We start from the raw sequence: 20,729 nt of genomic DNA, 5'->3' as shown, positions 1-20,729 counted from the left end.
TGGGTCAAGGTCGATCGCTAAATGGAAATTTATTTGATCGCATCTAAGACATATGGAAATACAATCAATTTTTATTCTGCAGTATCGGTGATTATAGTAATGACGATTTCGACACTGATGAACAGCATTCATTATGTTGAACCAGAATATTAATTAATCTAGAAAGGAGAAAAGTCCAGATTGATTTCACTACGATAACTAATGATCCAAGAGTGATTAAAAAACTGAACAATAGAATATCAGAATCAGCATTCTTTCTCTTTCAAGAATCTCCATACAAAAAATATTTCGAGACATATTTCAAGAATGAAAATTTAAATTTTGAACTTGTCCTGCGGAGTAGTTTATGCATAGATGTGACCACTCTATGATTCCAATTTGTTATTATTATGACATATCCTTAGCCTCACTTCCACAGATATCAAAAATATTTATAATTTTTCGGAATTCGTTCATTATGGCATTATCTTTTCATTTTAATCAGCCAGAAAAATTATGTAGGGCTTGTCTGAAAGAAGGGTTGGAGTTCATTTCTTTGCGGAATGACTTAAAAATAATTTTTAATACTTGTACAGGTATCTTGGTATGTTCATAAATAAACTAATGGTATGTTTGTTGTAATTAATCCTAATTCAAGATTGACGAAAACGATAAATTGCCCAACAGCCTCTGCATAGATTGTCATTCAGAAATAATAAGGAATTACAACTTTCGAGAACTATGTAGGAAATCAGATGCAATATTGCATGAAAATTTGAAGTATAAATTGGATGACTTTGTTATCAACATTCAGGATATAGTGGACGAATGTTTATCTGAAGATATTGTAATGCTAAAAATAGATGGAGATCCAATAGTTACATCTCATGATATCTCAAATATCACTGAAAATATTAACAGTAGTACAGATTTTCTTAATCAAACATATAACGAATTACCAGAACAAGAAATCACTTTGACAAAGCAACTTACAGAATTGAAGAATGTATCACATGAAGAGAGTTCTCATGCTCCAAATATACAAAATAATTCCAATGAGCAAGCCACAGAAAAAGTAGGAACTCGTAAAGTTGCTCGTAACCAAAAGAACAATTTTTCACACATCTGCCCAATATGTAGAGAAGGTAAAAATAATTAAGTTCTCTTGATTGACTAAGCTATAAGAATAAGGAGACCATTTTTGTAGGGTTTTATTCCCAAAATGACCTTAATATTCACAATATAGCCCATCCAGATGATGATGAGTCTTTTTGTACCTTATGCAAGAAAACTTGTATTGACTTAAAGGCTCTAAGAAGGCATGTGAGAATTCACATGGAACAAAAAAAATTTCCATGTCAGTTCTGCAGCAAGACTTTTTCTGAGTCTGGAAGTCTTACAAGACATGTTAGAAAGCATAATGGAGAGAAAAAACATTTCTGTTCATCATGTGGAAAAGGCTTCTATGAATCTGGTAGGTTAAAAGAGCACATGAGAATGCACTCTGGGGAGAAGCCTGTGCAATGTGATAGATGTTTAAAATCTTTTGCAACAATGAATGGCCTGAAAAGCCATATGAAATCTCATACAGATGAAAGGAAATATGTGTGTGATATATGTAACAAGTCTTTTCAACATTCCTTTGTTTTAACCAAACATTTGAGGGTTCATAGTGGAGAAAAGCCATATAGCTGTAAAATCTGTGGTAGGTCTTTCTCTCAGGTATGTTGATTTAAAATTTAATCCAATGAAAATTTTAATAAGACTGCTTTTGGTAGAGTCACTATGTTACCATTCACATGAGACAGCATACAGGTGAATTACCTTATACCTGTGAAGTTTGTTCTAAAGGATTTACCCAGAATCATCATTTGGAAATACATTCACGAGTTCATTCCGGATATAAACCTTATATTTGTGCAGTAAGTATATGCTCCCATATTGCTATTGCTTTTCATAGACAATTCTGAAATGAAAAAATTTATATCCATGATGAACATTGTTTCATTTCAGAAATTATATAGTAGTTAAAATAATATAAGTTAAATAATAATTAGTGTTTGAATGTAAGAGAATGAGACCTAAATGGATACTGAAAAAGGATGATTGGTATAGCTATCTTTAATTTGTGGGAAGATGGAACAGATAACTCTGAATTATTCAAAAATTCACTGAGTACTCCTGGTACTTGTTGCATAACAAACACATTTATATGGACTAGAGGAGCATTAGTTGGTGCTAATATAGAAAGACAACTATACCTCCTATGGTCATATGATTGTATTCCCATTATCTGTTTAAACACTAAGCAAGTTAGATATGAGTATGTTTATATATTTTAGACCTGTGGAAAATCCTTTGCTCGTTCTGGAGACCTACACAAGCACAATCGTATCCATACTGGAGAAAAACCTTTTGTGTGTGGCTTATGTCCAAAAAGTTATGTGACATCCAGCCATTTGAAGGTACATATGAGAATGCATAATAATGAAAGGAATTTTGTCTGCACCCATTGTGGTTCAAGTTTCTTCGAAAAACGAACATTGAGAGTTCACTTACGAAAACATACAGGAGAGCAACCTTACAAATGCACAATATGCAATAAATCATTTTCTCAATCTGGAGCACTGAGTGTTCATAGGAAGAAACATAGTATATCATCTTCAGAGCCTGGGATAGACAACCACCCTACTGTTATAAATAATTTATAAATAGTAATTGTAATACATTTATTTTTTAAGTGTGTAATTTATTGTTGATCTACTTACTACTGTCAATTTTCATGTGACCAGTCAATTTAAAAAGATTATTACATATCTTAATATGTATATGACAATAAATATATGTTCTTTCCGATCAATGTAAAATTGATTGTATTGTTTGTTTATAGAATCAATCTATGAACTAATATTAAATAAGATAAATACTATTTTATTTTCACAGCAAAAATGTATATCATATACACTTAAAGCTTTTCTAGGTTTCTGGCCAAATCTAATGCAAGGCTATTCAGGGTCCATTCTTCATCAATATTTTTCACCTCAAATTCAGGATACAGTTTATTTGTTAAGAGGGTCAAATCGATATCTCCAATATTGCCAAAATTTGCATCACCAATTTTAAGGTTTTCTAGTTTATTGTCTTTATCTATTTCTTTATATGTTGCTTTTTTGACTGAAACACTGAAATGATCAATGTGATAGTTTTTATGAAATATCACTTTAGAATGCTCACTTAGGTATATTAACATCTTGTAAATTTGGAGAATCATATGGTAAATCATCAATATCTGGAATTACAGGGATATCATCATCAGAGTCTTGTTTCTCATCTTGGAACCTCTTCCTTAAAAAAATTGTCATTTAAATGGTTTTTTAATTGTTGGTGACTTACTGTTCAAAGAAAGTGGTAGATCTGGACCTGAAAAAAAAATTATTTAGACCATGTTTAGAGTTATTTCTATTCTGAGAAGTAGTATAGAAGGCTTGTGATCTCTTTACGTTTTAGCGGATTTGGTTCCTTCATCTGCCCAGCCGCCTTTTCTTCTTGTTACCACGAACGGTTCAGATGTTTCGTTGTCAGTACTACCTGCAGTTTCAGATGACATTCTTAATTTAATTTCTTCTCTTCCTACTAGAATTATCAAGATAATAAAACAATAATTTCATCACTAATAATGTGATATGAAATACCTGATAAATCTATGCTAGTATTCTGATTGAAATTCATTAGAAAATAGAGGGAAATTCCCTTCGATCTGTAGCAGTCTTTTTTATGAATAAAGCAATATTTTATTTTAATATGGATCTCTTGTACAGTTGATATCAAATCAAAATACAAACAAAAACCATAAAAATGTTCGTTGGGTTGGGGGCATAGAGCAAAATAATATTTATTACTCTGAGGATATTCTTGAATTCCTGATTTCACTTCTTTCCCTCATAAATGATAAAAGGAATCATGTATTAACTAGTAAACTACCTTCGATAGATTAATCAGATAAAACACTGTTTCAGTAGGTTTGGAAAACTGTTTTTAGCACCATCTCCTCATTGCTATCAATACTATCATAGATGAAAATATATTGGAAACCTACTTTATCGACATGATAATGACATTTGGCGCGAAATTCAAAATTAGCTTATTTATCAGACTTCGAATCGAAATACTTTTCCGATAAAAGGTATATGTGAACGTTTATTTCAGATTTATATGACTTCTTATTTCGGAATCTTAAAAAAAGAACGTTTTCTCAAAATCGCAGGCATAGTTGCAAAATAACAAAAACTGCGCTTGAAGAATACCAGGAAGGTTATCATGACTAGTTTCCTACAACTCTTTATTGATATAACAGAAAAATGTTGATTTTTCTGAAGATCATAAAAATAATGAACGTTTGTATAAAACTGAAAGCATCTGGTTCATATATCCCAAATTGAAGAAGTAGTCCAACTCCGCCAGCTTCGCCTGCCTATTTTTTGTTTTTGACATAATGGACATGAGAAACAATAAATTTATATCAAGGAAAAAAAGAGTTCTCTCATACATAAATTATTTCTATTCATTTTTCAATCATTCTGAACATATGTGGAAAATGACAAACAAATATAAATACAAAAATATGTATAGAAGAAATACCTTTCAATACTTCAACAAAATATTTGGATATTCAATCTTATAGATCTTGTTATTCGAAAATGGTAAATTTTCTGGTGAGTAAATTATAAAATACGTGAATGGAGAAATTTTGCCGATATCTTCAACCAAAAAAATATTTCTGACCATTTGGTGCTAGGGTCAGTCCGTTCCTGGAGGTTCTGAATACTTATGGGGAAGGTGTTTTAGGTGTTGAAAACAAATCATTTTCTGATTCGTATTGACTCAAATTCAACAACTTACCACAATCAGTTGAGACCATCTACTTCATAAACATATAAAACATAATATTTGTAATATTATTTTGAGTTATGATCTGCACATGATATTAAAAACATATTCCTACATTATCCGAAGGCAGACCTACTCGATCTTCACTCCAAGCCAATAGATGGCGCGGAAAACTCGTAGTATTGGAAATTTTTCCAATCTACTGTTAAGTAACAGACACAGTCGGTGACAGTTCCTATTTCATATATTTCCTATAACATCGAATCACAATACACGAGGGATTATTGAAAGAACGCAAAGAAAAATGAAATGTATTCGTGTCGTAATCAGTACGCAATTACTATTATAGATGGCGATACGTGGTTTGAAACGGATTCTTCGGTGTTATAATTTTCTAGATATATCTTCATTAAACTCAATCAAAAATTCAAGAAAAGTATTTGCTATTGATTCGGAACATCCAGGTAACTTTTCTGATTTGAATGCAATAGGACTTTTTTTTGAAGATTTGAGCCCAAGTAACGAGCGTTCATTAAAATTCGTGGTCAAGAGTGCTGTGGAGAAATTAAAGTTGATTATCTGCGAGTGTGAGTAGCGCTTAGCTTGTACCATATTCTTTCTATATTTGAAGTATTCGAACAAATGTTAGTAATATGATACAAGCTAAGTGCTACTCGTTGTCACAGAAAATTAACTCGAATTTCTCCACAGCCCTCTTAACCACGAATTTTAATGAACGCTCGTTACTTAATGAATAAATATCTCACTTTTTCAATGACTATCTCACTGAAGTAGGTAATTTAATCTGCTAAAATATGTACATACTTTATTTAGCAAGCCTTCTGCCCATTATGTCCAAACATGCTCCATGGGCGAAAGATCGGGGTATCTGGGCGGCCATGGCAAAAGATTCACATGGGTCTCTTCGAAAAAGTTCAAATTAACTCTGACAACATGAGGTCGGGCATTATCTTGCTGAAATATTGAATTCTCGAGCCGGTTAAGGTGAGAGAGAACATATTGCTCCACTATTTCTTGAAGGTAACGCAGCGTTGCCATGTTACCCCGAATGAAGACTAAAGGTGACCTACTTGCATGTGCAATAGCACCCCATACCATAAAGCCTACTGTCCGGTGTACAAGACGCTCAACAACAAACTGAGGTTTACGTCTTTCTCCCCGACGTAGTCTTACCCTTCTTCGGTCATCATGTGCACCCAAGGAGAATCAAGATTCATCAGAAAAGACGACCTGATGCCATTTCACATTCCAATGTTGACTTTCTCTGCGCCATTGTAATCGTTGCTGGCGATGCTCAACCGTCAGAGGATCGATAATGCTGCAGTCCAAAAGACTTTATCCGGCAGCAAACCATTCAGACAGTTGCAGGATGGCCTTGTTCTCCTAACCACTCCTCAGCCAAAGATCGAGTTATCACAAATCGGTCTCTAATGCTAATGGCCATAAGTCTTAGACGTCAATCTTGAACTTCATTCGTGCCCCTTCGACGTCCGGTGCCTACTCTTCTTCGATTTTGAGCATTATCAAACCACGTATGACAACATCTCATAACAGTAATTGGATATCTGTTCGTACGGTTAATGATTTCTCGAAATGACAAACCCGCCTCCCGTAGACCAATAACTCGACTTCTTTCAACTTCACTCAGTTGGTGATTAATTCCGCCTAGGTACACGTGCTCTAGGCATTTTAACAACAACTAAACATCGACTTTGGATCTCCTCGAACAGCTGGTTCGTTGTAAAACAAAAAAAAATTGCAAAAAACGACTACAATATTTAAGCAACAAAAAGTCTTTACAATAAAAAAATTCACGATTTTTTTTTCAAATTTTATCATTTACGCCTTGCTTTACTATCTATGTTGTACCAAAAAAAAATATAAAATTCAAACAGCTCCTTCTGGGTGTTTCAGTTTCTTTGCCAGTTATACAGGGTGGCCATTTGAAAACGAAACAGACGAGATTACAGACGAAATGAAGTTTTTCGATAGAAATGCTCGGACAGGTCGATTTCTGTTTCGAGGGGGACAACTTAAGATGTAGGTTACGGACGCATAGCGCTTCAACCCTTGCTGCTACAACTCCCACCCCCAATTTTTGAATAGGGAAGATGGGATGAGTGATACCTCATTTGAAAGGTATTTTTATACTGATTTCAGCACAGTAATTGTTTTTTCATTTTATGCATTAGTTCTCGAAATATTCTTAACTAAGTATTTGAAAATGAAGTGGTGTTTTCATGGCACTTGTAGTGTTTTGTGAAAAATCGACATTTTGAGCTTCAAAACAACCATGACTGTGGCTTCCTTCCTAACTAACTAACGCATGAATATTTCGAGAACTAATGCATAAAATGAAAAAACAATTACTGTGCTGAAATCAGTATAAAAATACCTTCAAATTGAGGTATCACTCACCCCATCTTCCCTATTCAAAAATTGGGGGTGGGAGTTGTAGCAGCAAGGGTTGAAGCGCTATGCGTCCGTAACCTACATCTTAAGTTGTCCCCCTCGAAACAGAAATCGACCTGTCCGAGCATTTCTATCGAAAAACTTTATTTCGTCTGTAATCTCGTCTGTTTCGTTTTCAAATGGCCACCCTGTATATGTAATGCACTCAGTGCTGGAGCCATTTATTGGCCAACAGCGGGAACTTAGTTGCACATCATGCATAAACGAATAAAACACAACAACTGAACATTTCAGTCGAAATTTCATCCTTCGAATCTAAAAAAAAAATTACTCGTCCGCCCACCATTCCGCTCCTGCTCTATACACCACCGCCCAACCCCCCCTTCGATTTGCACCATCCCTAACCCTGCACATACATCCCGACGAAATTTCGTTATAGATTCGATGCACCAAGCAGATTGTTGAAACGAATAAAGCGGAACAAATCCCGTATATGTAAAGTGGAAATTGGACCGGGCTTTTTCCGGAGCGGCCGGAGGAATATACGTCTAATCGATTCCCGGAGCCCCCCCCAACTGCTCCTTATCGTGGTCCGGCAGCCGTTCCATTTTCGATTCTTTCCATCCGGCGAGTCAATATGCAAAATGCCGCGAATACTTTATTCAACACGTTTATAACACCGCATTTTCCGTTACATTGCCGGTAATAAAGGCAATCATAAATTTCGGAAGTGTGGAAGCGATCTCTTATGGCACGGCATTAGTGCCTGGTCACATTCTTACGCCTAGCGTCTGCGAGATAAGGAATTGGTAGGGGTTTTATTCGATTCCCGGATTATATTTTTTAGGCCGTATGGGAGGGGTTTTTGAACAATCGATGGATCTATCACGCTTCATCACAATGCCTGTGATTTCCGAATTTTGAGAGCCTCAAGCGATAAAGTTCGACTCATTGGCCGCGTTCAGCAGAAGGAACAGTTGTGAATATTCTATGGATTTTCTACAGAACGTATTCTATTGGTTTCCGCTCCGTAGTATATGCTCTGTAGCTCAACTTTTGGTTGCAAATTTATCTTTTATGCTTTTAAGATTATATTTGGTGGAGAGAAGACTGCGGGTTTGTTGGTAGGGCAATGTGTCGGCAGAGCTTTGCTGTGAGTATGGGATGCTTCAGGGATCTGTATTAGGCCCCATTCTTTTTATCATCCAAATAAATGACCTGATTGCCTCTAGGAGTGTTTATATTGCGATCTGGAGGATCCTTGGAGGAACTGAAAAGATTGAAGAAGAATACTCTCAAGAATTAGCGAACAAACTCGAACTAAATAGTGACAAAACTCAATCGTTGACTTCAACCCGGGAAAAGAGATAACTAGCCAATTTCTTGGGAGTAGAGATTGATGCGTGACTTGACGGGAAGGAACATGAAGAAAACACCTGCAAGAAAGTTTTCAGTTCAATATATTAGGTGTACCACTTTGCTTCCGACGTTTTGCAATAGATGGCTGTAGCGGTGAGTGGTAGTCTAAATAAACGGATCGTAGATGTCATACAATAAGCTTAGGTATTTGTAAATTTAACGCCATCGAAATATAAGTCGATTTATGTCTACATCATAAAGTTAATCTCGATTAAGCATGTCAGCTTACGAGCCAAATTCTCGTCATTTGCGGGAGGTTTTAATTTTCTGCTTTAATATTAAGAAATCTGGGTCTGAGGTTCATCGCTTGAAACCTAGAGTGATTTCAACGCTTCAAAAACGGCGATTTTGACTTCGAAACCATCATGACGGCGGTGGAAGAGAGAAGGTTTTTGAAGATGCAGAATTGGAGGCATTACTTGATCATGACTCGTGTCAAACGCAACAAGAATTGGCAGGATCATTGGGAGTGACGCAACAAGCCATTTCAAAACGCCTAATAGTTTTGGGAATGATTCAGAAACAGGGAAATTGGGTGCCGTACGAGCTGAAGCCGAGAGATGTTGAACGGCGTTTGTTTGCTTGTGAATAGCTGCTTGCAAGGCAAAGACAGAAGGAATTTCTGCATCGCATTGTGACTGGAGACGAAAAATGGGTTCATTACGATAATCCCAAGCGCAGAAAATCATGGGTGTATCCCTGGAATAACTGCTCTATTTTCACTTACCAAATCAGGCAAATCAAGACCAACTATTGTATTGATTATATCTTCGTCCTCATCAAAAACGAACGAACTCTCATATCCATCGAAAATAAGTCGAAATAAAACAGTCATAACACCAAATACAAACTCGACCTGATGTGTGGTCAGTGTTTTAGTCGATATTCTGCTTGAATTTTCTATTATTCTGATGTTGCGAATAAGACAAAATTTGGAGAAAAAAAAAAAGAATAGACATATTTATGGAATCCATACCATCTAGGGTATTGCGGTCGAGAGATATCGTGTTTATGGACGGACGGACAGAATTGAATTTGAGCAGGGATTCGTCATCAGTGAGTCAAACCTAATCGTTTGAAACCATTCTCGATTCAAAATTGAAAAAATACAGACTTGTTGATCAAATGATATTGTTCTGGAAGGGTGATCACAATTGGCCGCCGAGGTCTTGTGATTTAACACTATTAGACTTTTTTTGGGCCACGTGGAAGATGAGGTCTATGGCAATTGCTAATGCAATTCGTCTTAGCGAGGACAAACAGCTGCAAATGTGCGAATTGGTCATGGAAAATTTCATGCAAAGGAATGGCTGCAACTCTAGCATTGGGGGACATTTGGCTAATATCGTTGGCCATCGTTAATGGCATTCCTTCCTTTTTACAATGAAACAAGTATCCATTGATTTCTCTTAAAATATACTCGTTTTTGTTAATATCAAAATGAAACCTCTTATTGGAAAACAGCTTATTTAGATTGTTTTTTTTTGTTGACATGTTAGGGAATAAGGGTCTACGTTGGAGATGATACAATTCATTTTGATTAATAGTACCGAATAATGAATAATTAATTTCGTTTTTCCATGTACCTGGTACTCTTCCGACATTTTAGTAACTAACTAATATTATCCTATAAGTTGGCATCAGTAATTTCTTCAATCACCAATTCGTCACCTGGTAATCTTCTGATCTCAATTTGAAGGATTGATATGATCAGGATAAAACGAAAAGATTCTCCAGAATCGATTTATTCCGATTTAAGAATGTAATCCTGCCACTGAAAGGACTTTCCTCGCCGATAGGACGGAAACTGCGAAGATATGTTAATATAATGCGAAAAATTCCGAATTATAGATCGAATCCATCATTGTTAAAACGTGAAAACACAATATGGGCTATTCGGAGGAAGGCGAGACCGTTCTTAATATATATTATGTCCCATAAAATTATATCAGCCCTGGAATATGTATATAAGTATCCTTTCTCGACGATAAAACGTTACCCTTCATATGTTATAGATCTATAGATCACCTTCTTTTCTACAAGAATAGCCATAAAAATATTATATGCCCTTTTCACCGGAATAATGTAAAATCACTTTGGTGTAAGAGCATATTTATTTCGGCTCCTTATATATTGCCGAGTACTTTCGCTTTTAGGGACGGCATAACGTTTTTTCTCGTAACTCTCATGGTGATATATGATTATATATGCGATGTATGTTGATGTGTTGGCTACTTGCTCAGGTCTCCAATTTAATGAATTAATCTAGTCTTTTGTGGATGATGATTCAATTGAAATTTCAAAGTTGATTTTATTATGTTTGAAAGAAAGACAAAAATATATATAGTCAAAAACTATAGACATTAAAGGTCGATCGATCATCACGAACTTGACAATTCATACATTCTTCTCTAAAGCGTTCGACCGACTGGACCATAGTATCCATTAGAAAACTATCCTCCTTTGGATTGGCAGTGAGTTTCAATCCTTTTTTGAGTCTTACCTTACGAATGGGCGACTTTGGGTTTGATATTTAGGTTACAGATCGGATGAATTCTTCCGGTGTTCCCCAGGGATCTATATTGGGTCCACTGTTATTCATAGTCTTCATAAATAATATTTGTTCTTTTTGTTTTTCCGAACTCGGCTTTATATGGTTGACTGCAAATCAATTTCAATAGCAAAAAAGAGGTAGTTCAAGTAGTTCATCTAGTACGCTCATAGATCATTATTGTAGGTAAATATAACTTACAGATAAATCTCTTATAGGTAGATCTACCTTATAGGTATATCCACATTGCCGGTGGATCCACACTGTCAATAAATCCCCAATGCCGGTAGATCTACATTGCCGGTTGATCCACATTGCTGGTAGATCCACATTGCCGGTAGATCCACATTGCCGGTAGATCAAAATTACTGGTTGATCCACATTGCCGGTGATCCACATTTCTGGTAGATCCACTTTAACTTTAGATCCAGTTCTCATAAATAAATTATGCAATTGGAAGAATATCATGAAGCTACAAGTCGAATTTTCAGATTATCCAGGAATTTCTTATCGATACTCTGAATTAGTATAATTTTTAATCATATATTTTATTCCTATTATACATTATGCCATAGAAAAAAAACCTGATACGATTAGCTATCCATCCAATTTTCAGATCTCGAAAGGTATCAGTCCTCTAGGAATATTTAATTGGTACTTCATTAAATGACAATAAAGAGGTAGTTCAAGTGGTTTAGTGTTACAATTATTCTGTATTTTTGTAATTGATGATGAATTATACTTTTCAATAACAGTTGCTTAATACTTTACTTTTCCTGACTAGTTACAAGAATTAAAATGTTTCAAACATATGATATCAAATATTAATGCACTATACTGGTAAAGTGGTACTTCAAGACATTATTGCACTGGGGTAAAAAAAATATTTCTCCATATGTTTTTTCATACGAATATTTAGGTACTACAACGTTGTGGGTTGTGGTCCTTATACTGTGACTAAAGTTGTTCACGGCCAAGGACAAATCAGGGAAATAAAAGAACTGGATAAAAATACTTATTTAATTTATTTTCAACCCACTAAAAGAGTTTGAAGAAGATGATAATTTGTCTAATCGATTTTTAGGGTCACTGGTTACTTGGGTCGTTGCAGGTACTTTTTCGTCGGTCTCGGGAACAGATGTGAAAATCTTTAATCTTTCGTTGTCGGTGCAAGTGTTGAACATATATTGTAGTTGTCGACTGATCTGAACTCAATTCCATTATTCGCCCTGAAATGCCGAGTTTTATGGGCATTCAGGCTGTTTTCCATTAGACCGTTAGCAAAGCCTTTCTACGGATCCCTTAGGGGTGTGGCTTTGCTAATCCTAAGGTTGTACACCGAATTTTTCAGTTCTCGGACTTAGAATATTTTCGAAGGAATCGATAGATTCCCTACAATGTTAATGTTTTTCTTCAATGAAATTATCCTCCTTCTGCTTTAATATGTCCATTGCCCATGCTAATGATAGTTTTCATTTGCCTTTTTTACTTATTCAACGTATTTCTTTTCGGCCTGGAAATCCTGGGATCCTAATAATCTCGATAAGTAACGTTAAATATCGAAAATAATTATTGGGATAAATTTTCATCCTTATGTTTACACAGAGATATCGAGGAAAAAAATTCTTGTTTCTTGTCGCATACTCTGAAATTGTGGAATGTAGATATTTAGTATATTCTGCATCCTGAGTTTCAATAAGAAATGCGGCGATTTACAATTCAAATTGTCAAAAATCTTCGTTAATACTTCCAGTTGGTAGGTAACACATAATTCCACCCAGTATCGACCCACAAGTTTTCCTTCTTGACCTCTCCGTACTGTTTTCCGCGTCTTGTTCCCTCCGCGGCCACTAATTCCCAACCAGCGCGGCAGCACCTCAAACGACCTTTTAATGTCCCTCCCCCCTCCCGTCTTTTAATAAGACTCAGTGCGCGACAAAATAAAATATTCATTCGCGCAAAGCCAATTTGATCCCCGAATTTAAAGTTGAGCAATTATGCGTGCTCACAGCCAACTCGGTTGCGACGACACAACAATCGCGGCCCACTATATAGATTTCCGTAACAATAACATGTGACAGTGGCGTGATGGATCACTAGACAATATGGAGGGAGAACCCTTCGGTAAGTCGACGTTAAGGGCGATTTTTGACCGATCCTAGGAGGCTGCCGGCTGCCGCGTTGTCGCTCTCGGATTTATCGGAATATGACGGTGATGGATCAGATGGAGCAGATAGATTGCTTCTATGGCTGCGTCGATGCTCCTGATTCATTCTTTGGTGGTGTATGCAGATTACTTTAGTGGGTATTGAGGATAGTCTGAGCTGTATTGAAGATTTGGTTTTGGGTGATGTATCGATTTGGTTTTCAATCATTGTGTTGAAGAGGTAAAAGAAGGATTGAGAGGCATTTCTGGGGTTGAATTATGCTTCAATTTCGGATTAGTTATATCTTAGATGTCTAGACATATTGGAGTGCTAACCAACTCTCGATGAAACAAAAATTATTTTGTGATATTTATGTACCAAGGACATTAACTAAGGTAAATGTCCCAATTATCGACACACTAGCGTCTTGTGAGAATGACAAAAAGTTTTCTAATACAAAGGCAATTTTTATGCAAAGAGGAAAAAATGTCTTTAAACTCTTCTAAAATGTGGAACTCTTATTTTATTTATCTAGGTTTGACATGTTTCGCCATTCGCCATTCTCAAAAACCATAAGATCTAGAATACAAAACAATGGTAAAAACAAAAATGAACACCGGTTAGTTGCCTGGAAGCCCCTTCGGCGAGCAGAGCGAGTTGCTTGGATAAAACTGTTCTCATGTTCATAACATTGATCGTAACGAAAAAGATATATTGAAAAATTTTTTCATTTTATTAGCTTACAAACTGGTTCCACGAATCATATGACCAAAGGATCTCATAAAAACGAGCAAATATTTAAAATTTTCCAGAAATTCAAGTCCAACTACTCCTTTTAAAATAAACAATAAACACAAAAATCAAAATAAAAATAAAAACCAGTAAGTTGCCTGGATAAAATTGTTCTCATGTAACACTGATCAATAACATTGATCGTAACGAAAAAGACATCAGAATATTTATTCTTCTTCTATTCTCTTCTTCTATTAGACGCTTTTTATGTTTATGCAAAGTGAGTATTCATATTCCCACTTCTGAATTTACCTTTGGATTTGGGGACAAATTGAGTTAATGAAAGTAAGCTCTATAATTTTTCATTTTCAAGTTTTTTTTCAACACTGGGTAATATCTTGGATGTAATAATACATTTACAATAGATGGAATATATGAACACACTAATACACTTGTGTATTTGTATACCAAAATATAATTTTTTTGTGAATAAAGGCTAGTTTATTCAGTATTGGTTCTCTTAGGAAAAACGTCTGATTTTGAATAAGTCAGTGATCTAAAAAAAAATGAGAGTACAGAGATACGACAATGCGTATAATATGAAGGGAAAGGACAAAGGTTTATTTTATCTTACCAATCCTGAAATGAATTGAATTTTATGAACAGATTAATTATTAGTTATTTCGTAATGAATATTTCTATTTATTCAACAAAATTTTTCATAGAGAAGTCTTCAATGCATCTCTAGGTAGAAGACTCCGATTACCCAATTAATTTTTTGCATTTTGCTGAATTGACTTCTATTAGGGCGGCAAATTGAGTTTCTGCCTAGGGCTGCAGTTTGACTAGCGACCGCTTTGTATCGGACTACTCGAAATGAAACGTCTTTTTGAAAAATATTACGAAAAAAATTGGAAATCGAAAATAAAATTGACCAGTATCAATTTGACGTTTGAACGTTCGAAAATCAAAAGCAATAATAGTTATTTGTTTCACTAGGCAGCAAAGTAGTAGATTGACTGCCGCGGCTGATAGTTCATAGCCGAGCATAGCGAGTCTATAAACTATAAAGTATGAATTCAGACAAGGCAGTGAATCTTCTTTGTTGCCGAGTTGAATATATAATTTTTTCTTCCATTGTTTATAATGATATATGAAGGATATTGTATTTGCAAATATTTACAATTCCAACAATATTTCTATTTCTTCTGTAGTGATAAATTAAAGCACAATTTGATACAAATCGCAATTGTTGGAATGGTTGGTTGCTATGAAATGTATATGTCCATACCTAATAATTACAGTTTGACAACTTATGTATTATTATATTTATATTATGGACGGTGATAGAAGTACTTACACGTCTCCCAGAAATAAGGGAGGTGACAAAAAATAATGATTTTCAGATTTCGCATTGAGAATAACAACTTAGCTGCCTAGGCAGGAAAGTAGTTACTTTAGGGGATTCACGGTTTTATTCAAGCTACTTGGCTCAAGCTCAAGTAACTTGAGCTTGTCTTGAAATCAACTCAAGTTCAAGTCAAGTATGTTGTAGTTTTTCAATGTCAAGTCAAGTATTTATTTATCAAGTATTTGACTTGACTACTACTTGACTTTAACTTGAGTTGATTTCAAGTCAACCTCAAGCTACTTGAGCTTGAGCCAAGTAGCTTGAATATCAAGCCAAACCGTGAATCCCTTTGCTGCCTAGGCAGGAAAAATAATACTTTGCTGATTGATATGTGTCTGCCAAATCAATATTTGCTGTCAATCGGAAAAAAGAAAAATGTCTGTGCTCACTGTATAAAAAACGATATAAGTTTGATGATATCCGACGAAGCTGCCACAAGTGGCAACGCCGAAGTGCGCTCGGCTGTATCGTTTTCCGAATCGTTGCGGGGCTTCACTTTCGCGCTGTCAAATTATGATTTATGTTTTGCTTTAAATTCAGCTCCGCGAGGACGTTTCTGCTGGCAATATATACGTCTTATTATTCGATTAGCCGATGCCTCCATCACCATCCATCCATCCGGCATTCAGCAAGCCATCGCTCAAAGGGTGAAGCGTTTCGCATTGGTTCTCACGAAGACCCCGACGCACAGACGTCATCTAGCGCCCAAACAACAAAACGCGGCCCTAATTACCAATTTGTTTCGATCCAAATGAACGTCAATGGGATCGCTTTTACCGACTGGGGTATATATCGGGAATCTATTTACGTTTTTTTCGAACGATCAATCATTCACAACGTTTCTTTACGGTGGGTCGTATATGAGTACTTGATGGCTTGGTCTCGGTCTGAATTCGGATGGCAGCTTGTAATTTTCAAAATGCAACGTTCATTTTACGATTCAGTGGATATAAAGTATAAGGTTATCCAATAAAAGGTTTCATTTTGAAATAAAAAAAATTTATTTTAAGGTGTACAACTTTGTTTCCGCCGTTTTTTTTCAGAAATTCGAGGCATTACTGTAAAAAAGATCGGAAGTGCTGGTCATTCAGGCCGTGTGCCATTGATCGAAACAAGTGCGAAGTGATAGTCTGAGGGAGCAATGTCTTGAGAGTACTGTTGCAGAAATCCCTTCCGTCTTTGCCTTGCAAGCAGCTGTTCACAAGCAAACAAACGCCGTCCAACATCTCTCGGCTTCAACTCGTACGGCACCCAATTTTCTTGTTTCTGAATCATTCCCATGACTTTCAGGCGTTTTGAAATGGCTTGTCGCGTTACTTACTCCCAATGATCCTGCCAATTCTTGTTGTGTTTGACACGAGTCTTGATCAAGTAATGCCTTCAATTCTGCATCTTCGAAAACTTTCTCTTTTCAACAGCAATGCTGGTCTTCGACGTCAAAATCGCCGTTCTTAAAGCGTTTAAACCACTCTCGGCACGTTCTTTCACTGATAGCGGCCTCACCATAGGTGTTTCAGAGCATTCGATGAGCCTTAGTCCCTGAAAATCAAAACCTTACGAAAATGACGGAATTTGGCTCGTAAGCTCACATGTTCAATCAAGAATAACTTTATGCTGTAGAACCAAATCGACTAATATATCGATGGCGTTATGTTAACGAATACCTAAGCTTATTCTATGATCGTACAGAATTATTGAAAATCACTGGTACATATCAACAAGCCTGTGACCACGTGACCACGATGTATGCTCTAGCGGATATGAATTTCGCCAGTAAAGTAATTCGTATATCTTTTCCAATGCAGTAAGTTTCAGTTAAAATGTGAATCTGATGGAGCTATCATTATCAGTGTACTAAAACAGTTGTTGATTCTACCTGTTGATTGTAGTTGTTGATTATTTGTACCTAGATATCTATTGTAAATGATAATAAAAGGTAGGTAACCAACTCGAGACCCAGAACGAAGTTCTTGTTTTTGTTTCTGGATATTATTACATTATTTTTGCGTACCTGTCGCAGAGATATTGATCTATATTTGCGAAGAGTTAGATTTTATGATAGCAAAAACATGTGAAGTATTTTATATTACCCAAGACTAACGAGATTTGGAGGATTTTCTAATGAAACGAACACAAAAATGAGATTTAGAAAGAAATAGACTCCTAAAAATTAATGGTTTGCAAAAAAGCATCATGGTACAAAAAACATCTGAAGACATGAACACAAACGAGAATATACAGTGGAGGTCCTCGACATATATTTTAACAGTAGATTTAACACATTTGAAACAAAACCGATAATAATATCCACTAGGTGCGTCAATAATTAAATAAGTAGCCAACATTCCGTTGTTAATCTGGATGGTCAGAGGTACCGTGGGTTTTATTAATTTTTTTTATTTATTTATACATTTATTTCTATATGAAGATAAGTATTTCAAATAAATTTTGATTTTTTCTTCAATTCTATATTCTCAAACGTTTTAAAAATGAATTAACATAAATTACATAAATAAATAAAGTAAAATAAATAAAATAAAATAAATAGAATAATTAAAATGAATAAAATGAATAAAATTTGAAGGTCAAATAAAATATGGATAAACAATAAAAATTAATAAATAACATAAATAAATAAACATATATTACATTTTTATCGTGGGGTTTATTTTTTTGCTTTTATTTATTTATATACATATATATTTCTGTAGGAGAATATGTAACTTTTCCTTTTCCTCCAATATTCTATCCTTAAGCGTTTTCCGAATAAATAAACATATTCTAATATATAATTTTGTACATTAATTTGACTTTGAATTTCGAGTTCCAATTAAAGTGTGTTTTTCGTTCTATTTTAAATCAAAAAGGGAAAATATGGTAACACCCTGTTTTGGGGAATAAGCATCTGTAGACTTGCATTCATCGGAACTTTATTCTGGAACACATGTAGACGAACTTGCAACTAAGTCGATAGTAACTGTCGTTTTCAACTCAAAACCATGATACCGACAATAAAATTCATGTACATACAGAATTACCTATCTATATGAAGGAAGCAAGATTATTAAGCAATTCGTTTCAGATGGAATACTCAGATTAGTGGTCATAAACTGGGTTGATGAACCAGCTTATTTTAGCATGAGAACGAAGGAAATGGAATATAGATATTGATCTTCATGGAAGATTTTCCGCATTTGTTTTTTTTTTCACTCGGGAAGCTGGTTTCTTACTGACATTTGGAACGGAATTTTTGAGCTATTTGTTATTATAAAAAAAAACTGTGCAATTATTTCAGTGGGGTTTGAATTAAAAGAATCTACTTTATTGGGTCAGTTCAAAACGTTTCAAATGCGTCCATTTTTTGTCGTGAATATACGAAAAACGAGAATATTGCTGTAGTCAAGGACGGTCCTAGCCTTAAATTTTTGGTGGGGGGGGGGTGTCGCCGTTATAGCCTTCAAGTTTTTTGATGGAGCCATTTCTACATTGTCTGCTTGGAACGCATATTAAGTGTTAGGTGGTTTATTTGGGGGGGGGGGGGTTATTACCCCCTTGACCCCCCTGGAACCGCGCTTGGCTGTAGCCCATGTAGTATCGACTTAGAACCGATATCTTGGAAATTAGGCTGAGACTAATGATTTTTTATGGCCGGAATTGGAAGATATTGATATAATAATAATTGACTTTATTCCCACAATACAAATAATTTTACAAAGCAAAAAAAATAACCTCGAAAATGTGAGCATAGGCGGAGTCCAGTAATGCACCTAAGTACATCTCCTGTTCAACTCAACTAAATAAAATATAATAAATTTCATTGGTATAAAACAACCTGAGACGTTTAATTATATTAGAAAATTTATACATATATAATATTTACAATAACTCTCTCTCTCTCTCTCTTTCATTTGGTTAGGACTATTTAAATACACAATTCAGTCTTTCATATTCTATTCTGCTCAAGTTGGTAATGAGAAAAAATACTGGACTTGAATTTTTGCAGGTTCAATATTTTTAGTTGAGAAGGAAGGGCATTGTACACAGAAGCGATGTTGTATGTAAAACACCTCTGGAAAAAGTCGTCCTATGCGCCGATGATGTTATTTAAACCTCTACTTCGAACATTTATATTGTGTACATGACTTCTGTAGATCATTTTTTGGTAGAGATATTTAGGTACTTTATTTACCAGGATTTTATGATAAAAACATGCAGCGTGATATTTGCGGCAATCATCCATAATTAGCCAACCAATCTCAGTCTCTGAGCACTAGTGAGGCAATTGCCATAGACAACATCAGCGTAGTTGAAGGTTGACAGAACAAGAGAATCGCAAAATAGTTTGTTCAGTTTTTCCGGGATTATTGTATATCGTTCTTAGTTTATACCGAGCACGTTGAATACAACCCGAAACATGTTTATCGAACCTTAAATTGGAATCTAATGTTCCTATGCACGACGTTCATTTTCAACAAGACGGTGATACGTGCCACACACGTGAACAATCGCAATTATTATGCGAAGAGAGAATATTTTGTGTATAGAATAACTATTTAAAGCATTGTTCTAAATTTCATGTTGATATGATGTTAATTTGACTGCGTATCAGAATTATAAAAATGGAGAATTCAAGCATACTGACAGGAGTTTAATTGATTAAAATTTGAAACGCAGTTGACAAGTGTCAATCGATCGATATTCATCGGCTTTCATGCAGTTAAAATATTGCACTAAAATAACAACTAATAACGGGGCATAACGCCAATGAACGGATCGCTCATTGTATTAGTAATTCGATGCATTTCAACGTATCTCATAAATTCCTAATTTTCCGAGATTTTCCATGCAATAATAACTCATTCGGCGCGGCTCGATTAGTATTTTTACAAATATGGATAATTGTGTTTGCCTATCTGACATTGCGGCATTGTTTGGACACTGACCGGCAACATTAATGATAATAGGGACTCGACACATAATAGAAGCATATATTTATAACCCCTCGATGGTCATGGGGGGCTCTATGCGCGGTTATCGCTGCGATTGCTTATTATATCCATCGACATGTGACGACGTCATTAGATAGCGTGCTTTTGTCTCCGCAGGCAGAGCTCTTCAATCCAACATCAAAACATAGTACGGATTTATCAGTGAACTATTGTTGATACAC

General features: G+C 35.4%; 2 protein-coding genes across 5 annotated transcripts; one reads left to right on the top strand and one right to left on the bottom strand.

The window, feature by feature from the left end:
* Nucleotides 1-372: 372 nt before the first annotated feature.
* LOC123684878 (zinc finger protein 501-like) lies at nucleotides 373-2,846 on the top strand. 2 transcript variants are annotated; one of them, XM_045624374.1, is made up of 5 exons: nucleotides 373-583; nucleotides 638-1,124; nucleotides 1,187-1,701; nucleotides 1,758-1,901; nucleotides 2,322-2,846. In XM_045624374.1, the coding sequence occupies exons 1-5, from the start codon at nucleotides 458-460 to the stop codon at nucleotides 2,688-2,690; spliced, it is 1,641 nt and encodes a 546-aa protein (XP_045480330.1). In that variant the 5' UTR covers nucleotides 373-457; the 3' UTR covers nucleotides 2,691-2,846. The 2 variants fall into 2 exon arrangements, with proteins under 2 accessions (XP_045480330.1, XP_045480331.1); XM_045624375.1 differs by having other exon boundaries at nucleotides 373-606; nucleotides 667-1,124.
* On the bottom strand, nucleotides 2,695-3,954 carry LOC123684881 (intraflagellar transport protein 43 homolog). Of its 3 annotated transcripts, none has more exons than XM_045624378.1 (5): nucleotides 3,672-3,954; nucleotides 3,480-3,612; nucleotides 3,373-3,399; nucleotides 3,214-3,324; nucleotides 2,695-3,161 (listed from the first exon to the last, which is right to left on the bottom strand). In XM_045624378.1, the coding sequence occupies exons 1-5, from the start codon at nucleotides 3,706-3,708 to the stop codon at nucleotides 2,945-2,947; spliced, it is 525 nt and encodes a 174-aa protein (XP_045480334.1). In that variant the 5' UTR covers nucleotides 3,709-3,954; the 3' UTR covers nucleotides 2,695-2,944. The 3 variants fall into 3 exon arrangements, with proteins under 3 accessions (XP_045480334.1, XP_045480335.1, XP_045480336.1); XM_045624379.1 differs by having other exon boundaries at nucleotides 3,480-3,609; XM_045624380.1 differs by having other exon boundaries at nucleotides 3,480-3,567.
* Between the last annotated feature and the right edge of the window lie 16,775 nt (nucleotides 3,955-20,729).

This window comes from Harmonia axyridis, chromosome 7, assembly GCF_914767665.1.
Source record: "Harmonia axyridis chromosome 7, icHarAxyr1.1, whole genome shotgun sequence".
Taxonomy (NCBI): Eukaryota; Metazoa; Arthropoda; class Insecta; order Coleoptera; family Coccinellidae; genus Harmonia; species Harmonia axyridis.
This window is presented reverse-complemented; position numbering and strand designations above follow the sequence as displayed.

Coding starts and splice junctions, on each gene's coding strand:
- LOC123684878 (XM_045624374.1), top strand. CDS start 458: ATGGCATTATCTTTTCATTTTAATCAGCCAGAAAAATTATGTAGGGCT. Junction 1,125..1,186: donor CTGCCCAATATGTAGAGAAG/GTAAAAATAATT, acceptor CCATTTTTGTAG/GGTTTTATTCCCAAAATGAC. Junction 1,702..1,757: donor GTGGTAGGTCTTTCTCTCAG/GTATGTTGATTT, acceptor TGCTTTTGGTAG/AGTCACTATGTTACCATTCA.
- LOC123684881 (XM_045624378.1), bottom strand. CDS start 3,708: ATGAATTTCAATCAGAATACTAGCATAGATTTATCAG. Junction 3,613..3,671: donor TACTAGCATAGATTTATCAG/GTATTTCATATC, acceptor TGATAATTCTAG/TAGGAAGAGAAGAAATTAAA. Junction 3,162..3,213: donor CAAGATGTTAATATACCTAA/GTGAGCATTCTA, acceptor TGATCATTTCAG/TGTTTCAGTCAAAAAAGCAA.